The sequence below is a fragment of the Mauremys mutica genome, chromosome 9, assembly GCF_020497125.1.
Source record: "Mauremys mutica isolate MM-2020 ecotype Southern chromosome 9, ASM2049712v1, whole genome shotgun sequence".
Lineage (NCBI taxonomy): Eukaryota > Metazoa > Chordata > Testudines > Geoemydidae > Mauremys > Mauremys mutica.
The window spans coordinates 97,981,749-98,002,154 of NC_059080.1; the positions used below are offsets into that span (position 1 = coordinate 97,981,749).

Sequence of the window (20,406 nt, forward strand, 5' to 3'; positions counted from 1 at the left end):
GTCCCAGTGTGATTAGTTTGCTAAATTAAATGTGGGTCTAAAGTAAAGTAAAATTCAGAGTGGTTGGGGATTTATATGTGTAACGAGTATTCAGCATTATAACAGTTAATACAGACAAGGAGTTTTGGAAGGAATAAAAACCTCATGCTTCAGGGTTTGACAGTCTCTTAACTACTAGGGATTAGGGTGAGACCTTCAAGGGGTGGGTGTCGGGCATCGATTATTCCATATTTCCCTACTGTAGGATTCTTGCTCCTTTTTTGGAAGAATCTGTTTGCTGTTCAGTGTTGAAGACAGGATACTGGACTATCTGAACTAAGGATCTCTGGATTTTTCAGAAAGTACCTAGACAAAATTTCACTTGAAACCTTAAATACCCCAAATACAGCTAGAGAGATTAATTCAGGAGACTAAAGAGCTAATGCAGAAGAGGGTTGGAATTAGTGTGTGTATTTCATGGAAGTTTGAAGAGTGGTGTTTATTTTAATCAGTATGCTCTAGTATTGTATTAATGACTGAGATAAGGCTATAACATATCAAGTCGCTTCATTTACTGAAGGTAATAAAATGGGGGGATGGAGCTACAAATTGAAATGCCACGTGCCTAAACATACACTGGTGCACTTGGTTAGAAATAACACCCAAGAAACCTATAGTTAACTGAATTAGTTAAGAGTAGAGAGAAAGATCTGGGTATATGGATAGACCTAATTCGTAGATTAAATACTCAGTCCAGAGTGCAGCTGCAGTAATCATTAAAGGGACATTGGCTTGAATCAAGAGGGGTGCATAATGGACCACTGCATAATGGAGCACTGATCCTGATGGGCACGGCTGGAATGGGTTTGTAGTTGAGGTGGGTACATAGGCAGACGGTGGCAATGTAACTGAGTCAGTGAAAAGAATCTTGGCTTTCTACTTGAGCTTCCCTTTTGGGGTGGGTGTGAGAGGATTTGGATTTCTCTGCCACTCCAGATTGGCCAGGGTTTTTTCCATTCAAATTAAAAAAAAGAAGCAAGAGATAGGAGACAGTTAGCAAATTGCCCCAGGCGCAGTGAGCCTCTGGCTTGTTCTTGTTTTATACAACCATGTAACTGGGATCTTGGCTTTCACCCAGAACACCACTGTGATGTTGGGAAATGAAACTGCTGTGAGCATCAGTATGAAGGATAACCCTCACATGCGCTACTATGCTGGCATCTATGCGCTCTCTATGGGAGTCATGTTGATTCTGAAAGCTGTTCGTGGGATTGTCTTTGTCAAGGTATGCACCAAGGCCAATTGTGGGTTTTTTTCCCACCTCTCTTTCTCCATGGCTGGGGCCTCTGGCATTCTGATTCCCTTCTCTTGGTGGTATTGTGAGGAGGCTGCCTTCAGCTCCCAAGAAAGACTTCCTGAATTTGGGCCAGCCCAAGCATGAGTTGGGTTGACTGCAACCTTCCATCACCTGGGGCTACTACCGACTTCACTGTTAAAACCTCTTTTGGCTCATTATCTTCCTTCCACCGCATAGCAGCACAGACTATGTAGCTGCCTTCAAGACTGCAAGAGCAGAGATTTGCTTTTGGGTCGTGACTGATGTGAGGTTCGGCCCCTTGGTCACAGTAAGCCAGTTCAGTTGTTTGGCGGTGGGCGTGATGTGAATGACAGCATAGCCAGACATCCCTACACAACCCCAGTAACCTTTGCTGTGTTACCAGGGAACGCTTAGAGCCTCCTCCAGGCTCCATGATGAGCTCTTCCGACGGATTCTTCGCAGCCCCATGAAGTTCTTTGACACTACACCCACTGGGCGGATTCTCAACCGGTTCTCCAGAGATATGGATGAAGGTATGTCCCTCTCTGTCTGCCGTAACACAGCACAGTCTGCATTCAGACCTTCCAGTTAACTCACTTGTGCATGCCAATCGCTGGATGCAGACATGAAGATAACCCGAAAGTGTCTCTGTAGACATTACAAGCCTTTGGTGCACGTGGCATATTTGAAATAGACAAATCAGTAATTGGGGCTATAGGTTGTCTCCTAAGAATGGAAAGCCCCAAATCAGACCAGTCCAAAAAGAAATATAGCAAACCAATTTCAAACCTAAATCCAATACATATGGGCTCCCACCAGTCAGTGGTGGGGTACTGCTGGTAACTAGCCCACAGGATTACTAGGATGAAATTGATTTTATTGCCTGGTTTCCTGGGTATGTGTTCATCCCCAAAATAAAACTAATATTCACTTCTCTGTGCACTAGAAGCTCTTAAATTGTTCTGGAAGGAAGGAAGCTGGCAGGATTTGAAGGCTCAGCCATGCCCTATGCAGTAAGGTTGGTCCTGGGGACTCCAGTCCAGTCCTGATGCTCGTGGTTGCTACCAGACCTGCCACCCTATTGTTCCCATCCAGACCTTCTTGATGCCTTTTTTTTATGGCAAGTTAAGAGCAAAGAGCTTAATGGCCAGTGCGGTAGCAGTGACCTTACTGGTGGGGTGGGAGAGAGAGGAGCAATCTCAAAGATCACTGGCATTGTAGAAGACCAAAAACACTCATTAAAGAGCAAAGCTTTATACCTAAATAAGTCTTGGAAACCAGAATCCCTGGGACTGGTGTGACGTTGTAGAAGCTGGACTAAATTGCTTTATTTAGGTTATTTGGCTCCCTGTTCCCAAGACCTCCCTCTTTTTCTCGCCATCTTTTCCAGTTGATGTCCGTTTGCCATTTCAAGCTGAAATGTTCATTCAGAATGTCATCCTGGTGTTCTTCTGTGCCGGGGTGATTGCTGGGGTCTTCCCATGGTTTCTGGTGGCAGTGGGGCCCCTCACCGTCCTCTTCACAATCCTGCATGTTGTGTCTAGGTAAGCTCACCAGTCGCTTTAAGGGACCAGAGCCTCTCTATCTTAAATTCATTCGGCAAGGTGTTCATTCAGCATGGATGGTTGTGTGCATCCCTCAAAGCTGCTCCTTTCTCTCTTCCAGAGTCTTTATTCGTGAGCTGAAGCGCCAGGACAACATCACGCAGTCTCCATTTCTGTCTCATATTACGTCTAGTATACAGGGTCTCTCCACAATCCACGCCTACAACAAAAGGCAGGAATTCCTGCACAGGTCGGTACAGCACTCAGCCTGGAGTTCGTTAGCATGGGATAGGACAGGACATGGCTGACCCTGTGAGCCCTTCCAAATGGTCTAGACAGTGTTTGGTCCTGCCGTGAGGGCAGGGGACTGGACTCGATGACCTCTTGAGGTCCCTTCCAGTCCTAGAGTCTATGAATCTTCTGTTCATTGTATTTCCTTGGCTACACAGAGCTGGAACTAGAGATCAGATGCTAATATCAGTTTTAATCAACTGGTCTCGTTAAATCCTATCAACGTGATGCAATATCTCTTGACGTAGTACTTAACACGCTCAGTGTTCTGTGGCACTGTAGGGTTTATGGGGTCAGTAGCTTGTTGCTATTGGGTTTCTCCTGGAAGATGCTGCTCGGTTTCTGTGGGGAAAGGCGTTGCTATACCGTTAGTGGATGCTGAGGAATCCCTTGTGGTTTGTTGTCGTTTGTTAGCTTGTTCTTGGCTTGAGAACCACAAAGAGGAGCAGTTCTCCCATGTGATTTAGGGACCAGAGTATAAATGTATTTGCAATCCCCTAACCGTAGGCCTGGTTTGGAGAGAGTTCTGCATGAGAGGCAAGAACCAGGATTAGTCCATCCAGATGAGTTGTGATATTAGTCTCGTGCAGCAGTATTAGACGTGTCATCATTAAATACAAAGCTTCAAAGAGGTGCAACTGCCCCTCTCCAAATCTCTCCCTTGCCTGCTTCCAGGTACCAAGAGCTGCTGGATGACAATCAAGCACCATTTTACTTGTTCAGCTGTGCAATGCGCTGGCTGGCCATACGACTAGATGTTATCAGCATCGCCCTCATCACGATTACCGGCCTGATGATTGTCTTAATGCATGGCCAGATTCCTCCTGCATATGCTGGGCTTGCCATCTCTTATGCTGTGCAGGTGAGGTGCTGTCCCCATCTGTGTTCTAGAATCTGTCTGAATCTCTAACTGGGGTGCATCTTGGTGTGGGTAACGATAATCTCTTACTGAAAAGTTTTTGCTTAATGCAGTGTTGTGGGAGAGGGCAGAGAGACCGATGCTTCTGTTGATAGTGGAGCAATAGTGATCAAGGATTAGGGCCTTTCCTAGGGATTAGGGACAGGCTGGGAGGAGTCATGCTTGAGATTGTTGCTATTGGTAGCTGAATTTCTCTCTCTTAATGTTCGAGTGGAAGCTGTTTTGGGCACTCATAGAATTATTGTACATTTTTCTTTCCTGGATATTTCTAGAGAATTAACACGCACATTAGCCAATCTGATGGCTTGATGAGGTGCGTTACTGTGATCTTTAGTTTGTAGGAGTAGTGCTTACAATACATACAGGTTAGTTCCATTGTTGGGCTTTTTATGCCCCCTTCTTGTAATAAGGTGAAACTACAAAATGAAGAGCTTAACATTATGCAGTGTTGTAGCCATGTTAGTGCCAGGATATTAGAGAGACAAGGTAGGTGAGGTGTAATATCTTTTACTAGACCAACTTCTGTCTGTGTGAGACACAAGCTTTTGAGCTTACACAGAGCTCTGAGTGGCTTGAAAGCTTCTCTCTCACCAACAGAAGTTGGTTCGATCAGAGAATAGTATTAACATTTTAAGTGCCTTGCTCAGTCACCTTGCTGACTTTTCAGGTGATCCACGGACAATAAAGAATTACTGATGGGAATTGTAAGCCTTCTAAAATTAACTATTAAGCTACCACAAGTAAGGTTATTTTGCATCAAGGCATCCAAGTTCCATGGGGTATTGATTATGAAAAGCTCTTAGATATGTTAAGAATAAACAAATCCAGTAGAATTCTGTGAAATGAATGGTTCAATTCCTGTCTCTTCCCCCTCCCAGTTAACAGGGTTGTTCCAGTTTACAGTCAGACTGGCCACAGAAACAGAGGCTCGCTTCACCTCAGTGGAGAGGATTGATCACTACATCAAGGTAAGGCATCAGTTTACCTTCTCACTCTCTTTCTTGTGCAATTCTTTGTTGCTGTTCGTGCTCTTGACATGAGAGGAAAGAGAGCTGGCCTGTATCTGCATTGGAACCTGCTTTGGAATAGGAAATAAGGCCCTGCTCCTGCAAACATGCATGTGTTTAAAATTGACTTCACTAGGGCTAGTGGTGCACTTAGTTGAATACATGCGTAGTGTTTTCCGGACTGGGGCCTAAGAATTCATATGCTTAGTACATAAACTTACAGGGCTTCTGCCCAGTTGCAGTGAAGCCTAATACACTCTGAATGTTTGCAAGGGGTCCTGCAGCAAGAAGGAAGGAAATGTGGGGGTGAGAAGGGCTCACTGTAGGAAATCCTTTCAGTATTTTAGGGCAGCTGCATAATACCCACTCTCTGGCATGTTGGAGTCACGTCAGGGCCTGAGTGGCTCTTTTAAGACTTGACTCTAGTTGCTCAGCGTTTAAAGTCACTGTGTCCTCATTGAGTCACTCTTGTTTTCCACACAGCTGTCTGCTGTAAAATATATTTTGAAAGTTGTGGAATCCTTTCCAGCAGTGAAGTTGGCAGCTGAGAACCTTAAGACAGCTAAGAGGGGGAGGTGGACCAGGACGAGTCAGGACGGCCACTAATCAACTTGCTGTCCTTGTGCAGATGTGCAGCTTGCCATGCTAAATGTATAGCAAGTTACTGTTGCTCAAAGTAGCAGCAAATCCTGCTCCACACCTTTTTCTACACTACAGTGGGCTCTGAGTGTTGGTACTGTGGGAAGAGAGGGGGCTCGGGGAAGCTTGTATAGTGGATCTGATATGTGGGTTTGCAGACTAGCCTCTTTTCCAGGTCCACAGACACAGGAGTCGCAGAGCGTGGTTCTCCTTGTGCCGTCTGAGTGAGTAGGCCAGCAATCTCAGACGATTGCCATAGAGGCGCATCTCTCTGGAAGCTCATATATGGGATAGTTTATCTCATTCTACTCCGGAGACTGCATGTACAGGGGAAAGAAACGTTAGTTTAATTTTGTAGCTACACAAAGAAACTAGCAATCTTGTGCAGCCTTCCGAGGTGAAGTTTTCTAACTGTGGAAGCTGAGAGAATCATCCCAGGCGTTCCTGCACCTTCTCACCCTGTGAAAGGCCCAGTGTAGCTCTCACTGAGTGGTGTTGTGTTTTGTCATGCCCATGTCTTCAGGGACAGAACCCAGGCCTTTCATAGGGTTTTGTAAAGTCACTGTCTGTGTCACCCTGGATGGTTTGCTATTGAGCAAGACGACTCCATGATTTCCTACCCTGTTGGCTGTCTGAATGGTCATTGTATCATGAACTTGTTTAAAACCGTTTTGATTGTAATATAAAGCACGTTTGACTTTTGTTGTCCTTTCCCATCACAGTTTTTGCTGTGTGCCAGCCATGGCTTTCTGTATCTTTGGCCATAGCCAATAAAGAGCCTCAGTTCTCCGTCTTGGGGATGGCATGGGTGTCTGTGCGCTAGAAAATAAGCTGGCAGCAGTTTCTGTGCCCCATGAAGCCCCGGGCTTGGCATCTTTTCAATGTGGCTATTCAGATTTCTTTTACTAGCACCTAGTTCAAGCCAATACAGTACTACCGTCATTGAGCAGCATCCCTTTTGAACACCGGTAGATCTGCTGTGTCCACTAGCCAAATCTCTGCTTTCTAGCTAGAAGATGGTCTTGGCAGAAATTAAGGAAAGTGGCAATTACTCACATTCTGAAACGTACCAAAGAGAAATGTGCCATCACCTGGATTGCATCTGATTCTCAATTTTTGTTTTCTATGGAATGTGATGTGTCTAACTACTTAGCAAGGGCTCTGCCAAGTGTAGCAACAAAAGCAAAGGGGAAGGAGCCAACCCGGCTGGGTTGGTATATGAAGTTTGGGGGGGCACCACTTGTTGAATTTCACGTTTTCTCCACTTTGTAAATGCAGGTCACACTTGACCCATGAGCAGAACTAATATGTGACCCTGGCACAGCAAATGTGGGTGAATTAGCATTTCTATGGCACTGTGTAGCATTGCAGTCAAATTGTGACTTGAAGATAGTTGCTGTGTCCACAGCCATAAAATCTCCCTGCAGGCTCCCAAGAACTTCATGATTTCTGTCTATAAACAGTATCTAGCTCTTACTTAGCATTTTCCATCTGCACTTTTTGCAAAAATAAAGCTTGAATTAAGAATAAAATGCCCCATTTTACAGATGGGGAAACTGAGACACGAGGAGGGGGGGGAAAGTGACTTGCCCAAGGTAACCCAGCAAACCAGTAGCAGAACCAGAAGTTGGGAATGGGTGGTGGGATGGGTCACCTGATGATTACCTGTTCTGTTCATTCCCTCTGAAGCACCCGGAAGACAGGCTACTGGGCTAGATGGATCTTTGGTCAGACCCAGTATGACCGTTCTCATGTTCTAACCAGGAACTGAACTCGGGTCTCCTGACTCCGAATCTGGTGCCTTTGCCACTAGGCAACATTGCCTTCCTTAAATGCTCATTAAGGTGGCATTTAAAGCAGCATATGGGGCTGACCCTGTAGTGGGGAAATGCAGAGCACCATTCAAGGGACCTGGGATCAATTTTGGGGGCACAGCTTCCCTCCCCAGCTTAGCAGTGCGAAAAGAAAGGGGGACATCTATCATACAAAGAAACCAACTCCTGTTCAGAACTGCAGTAAACCATTTGGCATGTTAGTGCGTTTTGCTGTCTGGAAACTAGACTTTTCGGTCTTGTTTTTGTTTTTAAAGACCCTTTCTCTGGAGGCTCCAGCTCGAATTAAGAATAAAGCTCCCCCCCTGGACTGGCCCCAAGAAGGTGAAGTTGTCTTTGAAAATGCAGAGATGCGGTACCGAGAGAACCTCCCGCTGGTGCTTAAGAAAGTGTCTTTTACCATCAAACCCAAGGAAAAGATTGGCATCGTGGGGCGGACGGGGTCAGGTGAGGAGGAGCTTTGGGTGGAGTTAATAACTTTGTTGGCAGACTTGAGGCTATAACTGGTTAGGTCTGATTCATGTGAAAGCCTCTGCACCACTGTGAAGATGCTTCCTTCAGGATCTGAGCTGAAGGCATCTGAATGGGAGCTGGACAAGTACGGTTTACTTACCTTATGTAACTGGTTCTTCAGAATTGTTCGTGCAGATCCCACTCAAGGTGTGTCGTGTGTGTGTGAACACGCTCATAAGGCACTTGCACGCCTTGAGTGGGATCCACACGGATGAAGACTCTAACAAAAGATAATCCCTCTTGAAGAGGGAAAACCCAGCTGCACTCTGGCCAACACAGTACTAAGTAACACCTCTTCTGTCCTCTATGGCTGGTGCCCAGCATCGAGTAGCTACGGTGTTTGTCTACTCAGCCAACATATGGCTATCCCAACTCTTTCTTTTAATGGCCAAATTCTTCCCCTAAAATACACTTGGTGTGATTTTGCTGGGAGTTGTTTGCATGGATGTGGCAGCCAAATTTGGCCCTAAATCTTCTTAAGAGGCCTGTAATGTGAAAGATGCTGTTCGTTTAAAACCACAGTTGAGTAGCATGATATCAAGTGAATAGCTACGTTACAGTATTCTTGTTTCTAAATGAGGAATCAGTGTTGCTTAGGATTTTAAAGATGATGAAGCCCAGCCTGGATTAGACCCACCCAGAACTGTTTGGAGGCCCCTTTGTATCAATATTTTGAAACGCGTCTATTCTTTTAAACTGTCTCTGTGTCTCTACAATACAAGCTATACTGAGCTGCTGCTCCCCAAAACCACTGGCTGACTTACTTTTTTTTCTATCCATCCATGCAGGGAAGTCCTCACTTGGGATGGCACTCTTTCGTCTCGTTGAACTGTCTGGAGGCTGTATTAAAATCGATGGAGTGAAAATCAATGACATTGGTTTAGCAGATCTCCGCAGCAAACTCTCAATAATCCCTCAGGAGCCTGTGTTATTCAGTGGAACTGTGAGGTTAGTAAGACCATAGACAATGGAGATAGACAAGGGCCATTAGATTGACATGAACCTTGAAAGATTATTTCTGTGGTGTATTGTTCAGTCTAATGTTAAAAGTCCCAGGAAGTGGGTCTCCCCCCAGGGCACTAACTAGAGTGACTCAGTAGTGTAGCATTCAGCAGTTCATCTTGACTGATTCTTCTGTGGCATACACATCCCTTCTCCTGCGTTCATTTTCTCATTATATTTTGCATCATGTGTGGTTAGCAGCAAAGGGAAACTGACTAGAATCCTGATCCTAGGAAACGACAGCAGCAGCTTCAGAAATCTGGGTGCCACTGAATTGCCATTTGCTGTTCTGTGTGTTACCTGATGCGATATGGTGGTTTGGGAGCAGAAGCTGGGCCTTCTGGCACTGGCCTGCTCCTGCCTTCGGAGTGTGTAGTGCAAGAGCCTAGGAGTGGTGGTCTAGTTAGACCGCTTCTAACCTTTCATTTTAGCATAACTGTTCTAACAGGCTTTTAAAACTGTAACAAGCTTGTGACACACAAGTCACAATACTGAGTTCAGGCTGGGTATTGGTAGAGGCTCTGAGTTGGGCATGATCATTGCTTTGTGTCATCTTACATGTAGCCTCCCACTTTAAATCTCCATTAGATTCTTGCTGCTTCGTGGGTTTTTTCCACCTTTTTGTTTTTTGGCCATTTTAACCCTTGTGTGCCAGGAGTGTCTGACTTCTGTGGTGTGACTTCTGTTGATGCATTGGGTGAATATGAGCTGTCCATGCTGAGGAGTTAGAACTCCACAGTTTTGCCGTTCAGTGTTGAACTGGTGAAAGATTCCTGTTACATTTTCTCCCTCCTCCTTTAGATCAAACTTGGATCCTTTCAACCAGTACAGTGAGGAGCAAATCTGGGATGCCTTGGAAAGGACTCACATGAAGGAGTGTGTAAGTATGATGCACGGTGGGAGGGGGAGGAGAGGAGAAAGGGTCTGGTTATGTTAGAGAGAGAGAGCGACAAAGATTTTACCTGCGTATCCCACTAGTAGCCACTGCTGCTTTAAAGACTTGCAGGTAAAGTTCAGTCTGTCCTTGCAGTCTCTTCTGCTTATGGGAAAGGCTTGTGTCACGTTTCTGGTCATGAGGTGAGAGTGTGGGTGCACATAGTGAACTCTGAATCTGCCCTGTGTGCTGGCCATCTGCTGCAAGTCTCATTGCCACTTCATCTCTTTCCTTTTCCCTCAGTGGATCGATCGCAAGGCACTAGGATGCCTACGTGGCTGTAGCATGTAGGAGCTTGCACAGCACAGTTTGCTCTTGATTGGGGAGGATGTCAGGAGACAGGGTATTCATACTGATGTGACTTCTGAATACGCTGTAGGCTTTTATGAATGAGACTTGTTCACCTGTTTTAAGCTAATGTCCCTGCAAGGTTACCTCTCTTCTAGTCTAGCCCTACATGTCCAGAATTCTAGTGTAAACTCTCAGGAATATTATCAAATACATGAGGCATTTCAGCCAGACTGACCAGATGTTCAAGCTATTAGACCGGCTTAGTTTAAACGGGTTCTAGTTCTGTGTGTTCTTTGGTATGAGCTATTTCTTCTGGAAGATGGAGGGGGTGGGAAGCACTTGGACAGCATGGTGAGGGGCACAGGATGGATGGAACTTTTCTTAGCCCTGTGGTGGGATTGAATTTGCAGAGAAGCAGCAGTGCCACTTGTCTTGTTCACTTGGTGGTGGTGCAACATCTCAGTACAGTGGCTTCAATCTCCCCTCTTCTTTCTTTCCAGATTGCTCAGCTGCAAATGAAACTGGAATCGGAAGTGATGGAAAATGGGGAAAACTTCTCTGTGGGGGAGAGACAGTTACTGTGCATAGCCAGAGCCTTGCTGCGTCGCTGTAAGGTGAGTGGCTGCGGGAGGGGAAAGAGCTGGGGAGGTCACAGTCACTGCATGAAGACTGCTCTCTGGGCCAAATTCATCCCTGTTATAATTCCACTGATGTCAAGGGAGTGACACCAACAATTAATGTGACCCACAGAATATGTGGGGTCAGGAGAGTGGGGAAGGCATTCCTTAGGCAGATGTCAGTTCTTCAGGACACCTTACGATCCATGGGTCTCCCAAGTACTGTATCCAGAGATTTGTTACTTGTTACCAGCTAGAGTCTTAGGCTGTCCTTGTGGCTTAGCCCTGTGCATGAGAGCACTAGGTTCCGTCTCCCTCCCTTTGCTAGAGCTCGCCAAGATTGTTGCAGAACTGGTACTTTTACATTGCTCCATTCATCCTGAGGGTATCGAAGTATTTTGCTTGCGGTGTAAGGATCACTTCCCCTTCCACTTAAATGTAACCTCTAGAAGTGGAACATGGGACCTGTGCTGCCAAAATTATCAAGGTTTTTGTTCCTTTAGGAGGGGAAACTGAATAATAATTTCAGTGAAGAAAGGATTTGAGGTAGCTCAGAACAGATGGACCCAAGTGGAACTTGACCAGGACTCAGGGCTAAACTGGCTTTTTCTTTTTAAAAAGTGGCTCTTGTTGAGTTTTCACATCCTCAGTTTTTATAGCTCCTCAAAAAATGGCACCTCCATCAGCACAGTGTCCCCCACCCCCTTCCCACCTTCACCCCACCACTCAGGCCATCAGATTCCGTGCAAGCTTGGAAGGACCTGTGGTCTCCGCTAAGATCCCCACACCTCTCTCTGCAATACCCTGGGTTTCTCTTGTATCACATGAAATATCAAAGATGCCCACCCAGCTTAGCCAATGAGATTTGATGAGCTGCCATTCCAGTAGTGTGGTTGTCTGGATCTGAAGAGAAAGAGGATGTCCCCTCTAGGCTACTAAAGAGCAATATTGACTAATTCCAGATGGGAGTAGCAACATGGAACCTTGAGAGAGGGAGGTATCCTCAGAAGGGGAATAGTGTCTCTGAATTGTAGTACTGTGTATGAAAACTTCGAAGCAGAGACTAAAGGGAACAATAAATACTATGTGAGTTGCCATGTTCAAGCTATTGTCATCTATCTATGGTAATGAGGGCATGGGCTTGAGCTAAGCCAGGGCTGGATGGTGGGAAAAGGGAAGGAATCTTTCTTTCTCAGGCTAGCTAGTGAGAACTGCTACAAGGCAGGCACCAGCATTAATGGGGTGAGCAGTCCCACAGCACAGTGCTTTTAGTCCCACACAGCTGATTGATTGATGCAGACTTCCTAGCCTCCATTCATCTCATTCTCTCCTCAGAAGCCTTCTCCTGAGAGTGCTGGAGGTGCTGGGTCCATCAGGAATAGTTCACTGGTTAAAGTTCAAATCTGAGATTCAGATGAGGAATATCAATCTCGTTCAGTTTTATGTCTGAGCCCTATGCCCCAACCCCTCCTGTTATAGGGCCGTGGGACAGGCGATCGTAAAATATTCCCAGCAAACAAAGCCCAGGGAGTGATTGCGTCCAAGGCAGTTGCACAAGATGCCCTTCTCAAGTGCAAGAGGCACTGTTAGGATTATCACTCACCATTGTTGTCATGGCAATCAGCAGGCTTGTCTTCAGACCACACTGTGTGCCTGTGTACTGGGGGGAAGTGGGTTGGCTATAATGTAACACCCTGCATTATGTGCCATTTGCAGGTTTTGATACTAGATGAAGCAACAGCTGCTATGGACACAGAGACGGATGTACTGATTCAGGAGACTGTCCGGGAGGCGTTTGCAGACTGCACTATGCTAACAATTGCTCACCGCCTGCACACTGTGCTGGGCTCCGATCGGATCATGGTGCTAACACAAGGACAGGTGATTAGTAGCACTTTGCCTTTGTGGCTGGCAGTGTAGATTGCTTTGGCTTTAGGTATAGCCTGCTTGCTGGTGCAGGTTACATAGCCAGGCTGAGCTTGTGTCTCCACAGGGTGGAAAGCCATGGCACATGTGGCTGTGTGTTCTTTCACCTCTTTGGCAGTAGTTCTCTGTGGTGGAATAAGGGATTGCTCCTCATGACAAGATAAAAGGGGATTAATTTTCCTTCTCCCGCTTTTTCCTCAAAAAACACCAAACCCATCTAGAAGCAGGTGTATAGGAGCAATCTCATCACTTGGAAACTTCACAGGTGGATGAATTCCAAGAGGTATAAGAGCCACCTGCATCTCCTTAGGGTTCAGTGCCATTTGCCCTAGTGCTGTCCTGCAGCCCTACAGTAATAACTGGCCGTGAGAGACACGTTTCAGATTTTCATATGGGGGCTCTATACAGTAAATTCCAAATGTGAAGAATACAGTGAGGTCCTAGAAGTCAGAGAAGGAAGGACCCGTTGGGTGCCACCAAGTCTGTCTGTCTGTGAGCCAGTGCAGAGTTGCTCACTATTGTACATTCCTAGTGTTTTGTCGTTCTCATTGGAAATGTTCCAAGAGACGGGACATCTGCACCCCTGGCTCCCAAGAGACTAGTCCACCATGGATCAGTCTCCTCTTAGGAAACTTTTTTTTTCCTGAAGTTTAGCCTACATTTTTCTTAATTCCCCCCATTCCTCCAAGGTACACCCCTGCCTAAGTAATTCCTATCCCTGCTTGACGTTTACACCCTTCAAATCTGTATAGACCGTTACCATGCCACCTATCACTGTCCTGCTGCTGGGGGTCAGAGTTTGCTCTTGCACTCTGGGCCGGTAGGGAGCTGGGAGCACTACTTCTTAGTAAAACTCTAGCTGGCACGTGGCGCAGGAGCCACGTGGAGGCTTTTAAGGCTAATTTGGTGAAGGCACCAAGAGGCATCTGTGCCCTCGGAGTAATCGTGCTCTTATTGTTGCCTTCATCCATGCTGAGTGCGCTGTCCTGTGCCACTCATTTATGTCAGAACAATGCTCTTTGGGCAGGGACTCTTTCTTCCTGTGGGGCTGGGTGCTTGGGAAAAAAAATAATAATGGAAACTTCTGAAAGGGGGAAGCGAATAGAACACAATGTAAAGTTGTAAAGCAGATGCCATTAGTAGGCTAAAGCCAGATCTGCAAAAGGAGACCTGGGTCATGAACCAGGAGGCTGTCAGCTGTTGCAGTCTTTCTGGCATGTGGGCGTCCGTGGAATGATTTGAGAAAAGATGCTGACCAAATAAGGCGTGCCCCAAACTTGGCATTATGCAGCCTGTCCGTGTGGCCTCAGGAGATGCTGTGGGCAGGGACTCAGATTGGGACCTGGAATATAGCTGCCCTGGGCACAGTCCCTTGCCTTGAGTCCCCTGGTTCATCACTGTGATGTTAGCATACCCTCTGTTCTGGCAGCCTGTTTGATGCTGAATTTCATTAATGAAAACTCCCCACCTTGTTTGTTTTAGGTAGTGGAATTCGACACTCCGTCTGCCCTTCTGTCCAATGAGAACTCGCGCTTCTATGCCATGTTTGCTGCTGCAGACAACAAGGTTGCTGTCAAGGGCTAAAATTCAGGATAAAGTCACTTTAATTTGGAGGGTTCCACTCCCTGCCTGTGGCAGGCCAGCTCCTCCTCTTGCGCCTCATTCTCAAAGCAGATTATTGCCTTTTCATCTTTTTAATTTTTAGCACAATGTGTCAAACACGGAGACTTTTTAAAACCTGTAAGAATTCTTCCTGTTTTTATTGTATTTATTCCATATTCATATTACTAAATTTTTTGTTACTAAATGCACTCTACAAATGGCTCAGGGAGCCATAGTTATAAATGTATCAGAGGCCTATAATGAAGCTTTATACATGTAGCTATATCTATACATAATTCTGTACATAGCCTATATTTACAGTGGAAATGTAAGCTGTTTATTTTATATTAAAATGAGCACTGTATTAATAACAGTGCATATTCTTTTCTATAATTTTTGTACAGTTTATGGTACTAGAGAGCTGGCTTTATCAGACTGTATCAGACACCATTTAGTCTCTTACAGCTGGTCTTTTCATAGTGCCGGATTTTCTGCGTGTCTGAATGGAAGTGAAGCTTTGCAGTAGTGTCCTTCAATGTCCCATCGTTGTCGTCCTGCACAGGGGGGAAGGGCTCTGTGGTGTAACTCTATTGCATTGTAACTATTGTCAAAGCTGTTTGGAGCATCACTATTCATGGTGGCTGCTGCTGCTGCTTCCCATGATGCTTTCCCAGGGTAGCTTTTTTTTATGATCTCCTGAGTGGTTCAGGGCGAAGACCACTTCTGGGTTCCACGATCACTCTGTGTCCTGGTGCAGTGATGGGAATGCAGCAGCTCTTTCTTGTGCAGTGTCCGGGGGCAATAATGGGAATGCAGCACCATTCCCTAATGTATCAATGGAGTTTGGGTTTTGTTTCTATTAAAATAACCAACTCCTGCTTCGCTGATCTAACTCATGACCAGAATCTAAATGTTCATAGAACAACCTGCAGTAAAACAATCGCTCTCTGAAGTTCAAATCCAAACCCTGGGTTGCTGGCAGAAAAGTCTCTTCTTTCCTGAGCTGCTCCAGCTGAATCCTTTATCTTGAGGCTGCTAATACTCTTTACAGGTTGAGGGTGGTTCTTATTGGCATACATAACACTCACCCTTTGTGCTGTTCACTTACACTAAGCTTAAAATACATCAGCATTTCCTGTTTTGGTCTTGCATACTTATTACCTTAACAACACCCTGAAGTCTTCTGCAATTTTGAACAGGTTCCTGCTGATCAGGGTGTGACACTGGAAGGAAGTTATTTTCTTACTGTAAAGAGACCTACCTCAGGTTGCTGAGTCCTGTGTGGTACGTTACCATGATTACTGTACACCATCCCTGTTCCATGGGCCCCAGGGCCCAAGTGGGCGCGGTCACTCCAGTTATAGCCGTGACTTATTGAATGGTCAGCATTGCATGTCTTTGTCAACTTGGACATTTTGTAGCCTTAGCATGTTTGCAGAATGTCTCGTCGAGGCAAAAATCCGAAAAAGTGAATAAAACTATTTTGGGTTTTGTAAACTCTTGTTGCGTGAAGCCGTTTCTTTGAGGCACATAAATCGCTGCTGAGCAGCAGGCCTGTTGTGGACATTGGTGGAGCCCCACTGCTGAATAGTTCTCACAATCTGGAGCTGACTTTCCCTTTAGGACAGATCAGTTTCTTTAAGAGTCCAGTGGATTATTTCCACATTGCCCAGTATGGAGTGCTACAAGTGCTGAGCTGGACAGGGACTATAGGGGACTCCACTCTGGCATTAATGAGATTCTGCCCTGTAGTAAGAGTGAGGCCTGAGAAGGGAGTGTAGAGCTTACTTAACCACCCTATTAGCCTAGACTAGATCTTGTTTATGCCCATATCTCCTCAAACACCCGTTCTCTACCCACACCAACTCTTGTATTTCCGATTGTGTCACATACAGGTTTGCAGGATCTAGGCCTGAGTAGACTAGCGAAGAAACTGGTGCTCACAGCTCAGCCATCACTACCCCAGGGAAACCACAAAAGCAGAAAAGCTTTCTGGGTGTTGGCATGCAGATGAGCAGCACAGAAGGCATCGTTCGTTTCTAGTTGTTTGCTACATGTTTGTATTTAATGATCTGCTGAGACCACAAGTCGCAGATTCGTTAATGAAGAGTGGATTGGAGCCTTTCACCCAAATCCGTAGTTTGGACAGTTCTTGAAAAATCTGCTGTTCTGTCCCACCCTCAGCCTCAATGCAATTGCCAAGTTCAGTTCACACCAGCAAGCTAGCACCCGGGCCTCCTGCCTTCGGTTCCTAAGCAGAAAGAAAAATATGGAGATCCAGGGAGAAATCAGTCAGAAGCTGCAGCTGGGCCCAGCACAGGGCTGTGGAGGTTTCTCCAAGCTGCTGTCACTACCCCCACGCTTTCACCAACCCTGCTGCCCCTTGATGAATAGACGTGTCCTCAACAAAACGGGGAGTGGCATTTGGAGTCAGCATGGGTCAGAGCCAGGTTTCCTGTACCCCATCCCTAGAGAGGTGGGCCTCAGCCTTTGAGGGATTTACTTACCTTTAGATCCAGCAAACCTCCCTCTTTCACCTACTTCTCTCCCCTCACCCCCAGCCTGCAAAAAAAGAAGTTTCAGAGAGACACAAACAAGTGAGTGTATAATGTGTGAGAAGCTTGTTACTTCTTGGTTCAAAGTGATTCCTGACCCTTTCCCATCCTGTTACAGTAGCATCCATGTTCCCTTGTAATCAGAAAGCAAGTTACGGGGGATATGAAGGCTTCAGACTTGGGGCTTGGAGGTATTTGTTATGCATAAGGTGCTATTAGTGCTAACAGAGGCTGATGGTCTATCCCCTCTCCACTTAGGGTGACCAGACAGCAAATGTGAAAATTCAGGACTGGGTGGGGGGTAATAGGAGCCCATATAAGAAAAAGACCCAAAAATCAGGACTGTCCTCATAAGATTGGGACATCTGGTCACCCTATTTCCACTCCACACTGCAACATTGCTGCAGGGGATAAGTGACCAGAAAGAAGTGTAGCTACCCCCTCCACAAACACACACACACGTACATCAAAGGTGACAAGTTCCCATCATAGCCATAGCACAGAGGGTGACCAGATTGTGAAAATTAAACAGGGCCTGTTCTCTTAATCCAGGAGGATCTGGAAGCTGGAGGCTAGAGCTGGTGATGGACACTTATCATTGTGATTGGGAGGAGAGGGTAGCTACATTACTATCTGTGCTGCAAGCACCCTGGCAAAACTGTGTCCCTTAGGGTACGTCTACACTACTCGCTGGGTAGCGATCTATCTATCGGGGATCGATTTTTATCCTGTGTAGACACGATAAATCGATCAACAGTCACTCTCCTGTCGACTGCTGAACTCCAGCTCGGCGAGAGGCAGAAGCAAAATCGACGGGGGAGTGGCGGCCATCGATCCCGTGCCGCGAGGATGTGAAGTGATTCTAAATCGATTTAAGATACGTCAACTTCAGCTACACTATTCTTGTAGCTGAAGTTGCGTCTCTTAGATTGATTTCCCCCACCCCCCCACCGGTGTAGACCAGGGCTTACTTAACTTCAAGGAAGCCATGGGGGTGGAGGGGCTAGGAAGAGAGCAGTGGAAATCAGCAATTTTATTGTACCCTGGCAAGACAAAGGCTGTGAATTTGCAACTGGATGGGTTGGGGCAATGAGATCAAAGGTTCCGGATGGCCTGTAACAATTCCAAGTGGGCAGTGGCTGGATGTCAGAGAAGCTGCACACAGTGCACCTTGCACCCTTCATGGAGTTCAGTCAGTAGCACCATTCTTGAGTAAACTCCCTCTCCTGCTGGGGAAGCTAGGGCCGGGCCCTATGCATCCACTACCAGAGAAAGTACCTAAGGTCGAGCACCCCACCGGCTCCCAATATTCTGCCCTGGTGCAACCACGCTAGCCTCCCACCCTGCTTGCCAATGCTGCTGCAACCACAGGGTTTGAACTGGAGTGCTGTCATTCTACAGTGTAGAATCTACACTCTCAGACCAGAAGGAACGCTGGTAGGGACAGGTGGAACTGAGCCTGGTTGTGGTGGCAGTTTGGAGTGGGATGGGGTGGGGTGTTTGAACTGGGACAGTTGGGAAGGGCAGTTGGAACTAGGCAGGTGTGAACAGCTAGTCATGAAGTATCAGTTTAAACTGGGACCTGTGGATCTGCATTAGTTTGGAGTGACCGGTCACAGGAGAGTAAGGGCTTGTCTACACTTGGAAAGCTACAGCTGTGCTGCTGTAGTCTACCTATACCAGGGGTCGGCAACCTCTGGCACGCGGCTCGCCAGGGTAAGCACCCTGGCGGACTGGGCCACTTTGTTTACCTGCCGACGCTGACTGTGGCTCCCACTGCCCATGGTTGGCTGTCCCAGGCCAATGGGGGCTGCGGGAAGTGGTGTGGGCCAAGGGATGTGCTGGCTGTGGCTTCCCGCCACCCCCATTGGCCTGGGACGGCGAACCGCGGCCAGTGGGAGCCGCAATCGGTCGAACCTGCCGATGCGGCAGGTAAACAAACTGGCCCGGCCCGCCAGGGTGCTTACCCTGGCGAGCCGCGTTTCAGAGGTTGCTGTCCCCCGACCTACACCAATGAGAGGGGTTCTCCCATCGGCATAGGTCATCCACCACCCCAAGAGGTGCTAGCTTCTTCCATCACCCTAGCATGTCCAGGGGTTAGGTGGGTATAGACACATTGCTCAGGGCTGTGGATTTTTCACACCCCTGAGTGACAGAGCTGGGCCGACTTAACTTTTTAGTGCAGACCAGGCCTAAGAGTTTGAATTTGCCGTGTGCAGTGAGTTTGAAGTGGAGAGAGGGAGCTGAGCCATTGGGAGTTGGGGCACCTGGGAGGGAGAATGAGAAATGGCTGATAAGAAAGGGTCCCTTTGAAGGGAATTTGAAAAGGGGATGATGGCTGGGAGCAACAGATGGGATTTTAGGGCAGCTGGGACTGTGACAGTTGGAGTTTGGTTGTGGGGAGGGATGGTCTGAATGGCAGTTGTTGCGAAGGACATTTTGAATGGGGTTTTGGGGAGGTGACAGTTGGGAATAGGGATGTTTGAATGTGGGCAGTTTGAACCGGGCACTGGGACTGGGAGAGCTGGGATGGGGTGCAGCGTGTGTGTCTGTGGAAGTTAACGGACCGCTGGGCAGAGCGAGTGTGAAGAAGGACAGCATCAGAGAGGCCTTGTTGTCATCCTCAGGGGATCATGGGCAGGGGCCAGGGTAGCATTGCTGCCGCTTGGGTTTGTGTCCTGCCTGTCCCCAGCAGTGTAAATTCCTTTCTGGGTGACAGTAGGCTCTGGGCACATCAAGGGGTCTGGGCAGCCATTCTGGAGGAGGAGGGGTATCTGTGTGGCAGGTGGAGGCAATGTCTGGGCTGTCCCTTGGAGGAGGGGATGTCTGTGCTATGGATAGACACCGGGTCAGGGCTGTTCCCTGCAGGAGGGGAGCATCTGTGTGGCAGGTGGACATTGGATCAGGGCAGTCCCCCTGGAGGAGGGGGGTGTCTGTGTCATGAGTGGACACTGGCTCAGGGCCATTCCCTGCAGGAGGGACTGTCTGTGTTGTGGGTGGGGCGCATCAGTGTGGCAGATGGACACAGGGTCCGAGACATTCTCAGGCGGAGGGGGGCATGTGTGTGGTGGGTGGATGCTGGGTGTGGGTTACACCAAAGGAGGGGGCATCTGTGGGGTTGGGTGGAGGCCGGGCATGGGCTGTGCCCCTGAAGGAGGGGGTGTCTGGGTGGCAGGGTGGACGCTGGGTTTGGGCCGCTCCCACTAGCCCAGAAACAGCCCCCTCCCCTCCCAGGCGTTGGTGATGCCCCTGTAGCTGGGGCCTTGGGGAGCCAAGCACCCGCCTAGCGACTCCCGCGGGGCTCCAGCAGGGGGCGTTGCCGCGGCAGGAGCCCCTGGCTCCAGGGCGCCCGTCCCCGGCACGTTCCCTTCCCGGGCGCCCCCTGGCGGCCGCGCCCCGCCGATCGCTCGCGCCCTCCGGCACCCCCTGGCGGCCGC

The 20,406-nt window shown here is 47.6% G+C and overlaps 1 protein-coding gene across 8 annotated transcripts in view; it reads left to right on the forward strand.

Annotated features, from left to right (window-relative positions):
• Positions 1-14,807, forward strand: part of ABCC5 (ATP binding cassette subfamily C member 5) — a 91,842-nt gene extending 77,035 nt beyond the window's left edge. For all 8 annotated transcript variants that reach the window (XM_045031607.1, XM_045031609.1, XM_045031608.1 and 5 more), the window contains 12 exons: positions 1,118-1,264; positions 1,701-1,830; positions 2,688-2,841; positions 2,963-3,091; positions 3,808-3,994; positions 4,930-5,019; positions 7,787-7,976; positions 8,831-8,990; positions 9,846-9,924; positions 10,770-10,883; positions 12,603-12,767; positions 14,295-14,807. In XM_045031607.1, the coding sequence (XP_044887542.1) occupies positions 1,118-1,264; positions 1,701-1,830; positions 2,688-2,841; positions 2,963-3,091; positions 3,808-3,994; positions 4,930-5,019; positions 7,787-7,976; positions 8,831-8,990; positions 9,846-9,924; positions 10,770-10,883; positions 12,603-12,767; positions 14,295-14,396 (1,647 nt within the window). In that variant the 3' untranslated portion in view covers positions 14,397-14,807. The remainder of the gene's footprint in view (positions 1-1,117; positions 1,265-1,700; positions 1,831-2,687; positions 2,842-2,962; positions 3,092-3,807; positions 3,995-4,929; positions 5,020-7,786; positions 7,977-8,830; positions 8,991-9,845; positions 9,925-10,769; positions 10,884-12,602; positions 12,768-14,294) is intronic.
• Positions 14,808-20,406: the final 5,599 nt, after the last annotated feature.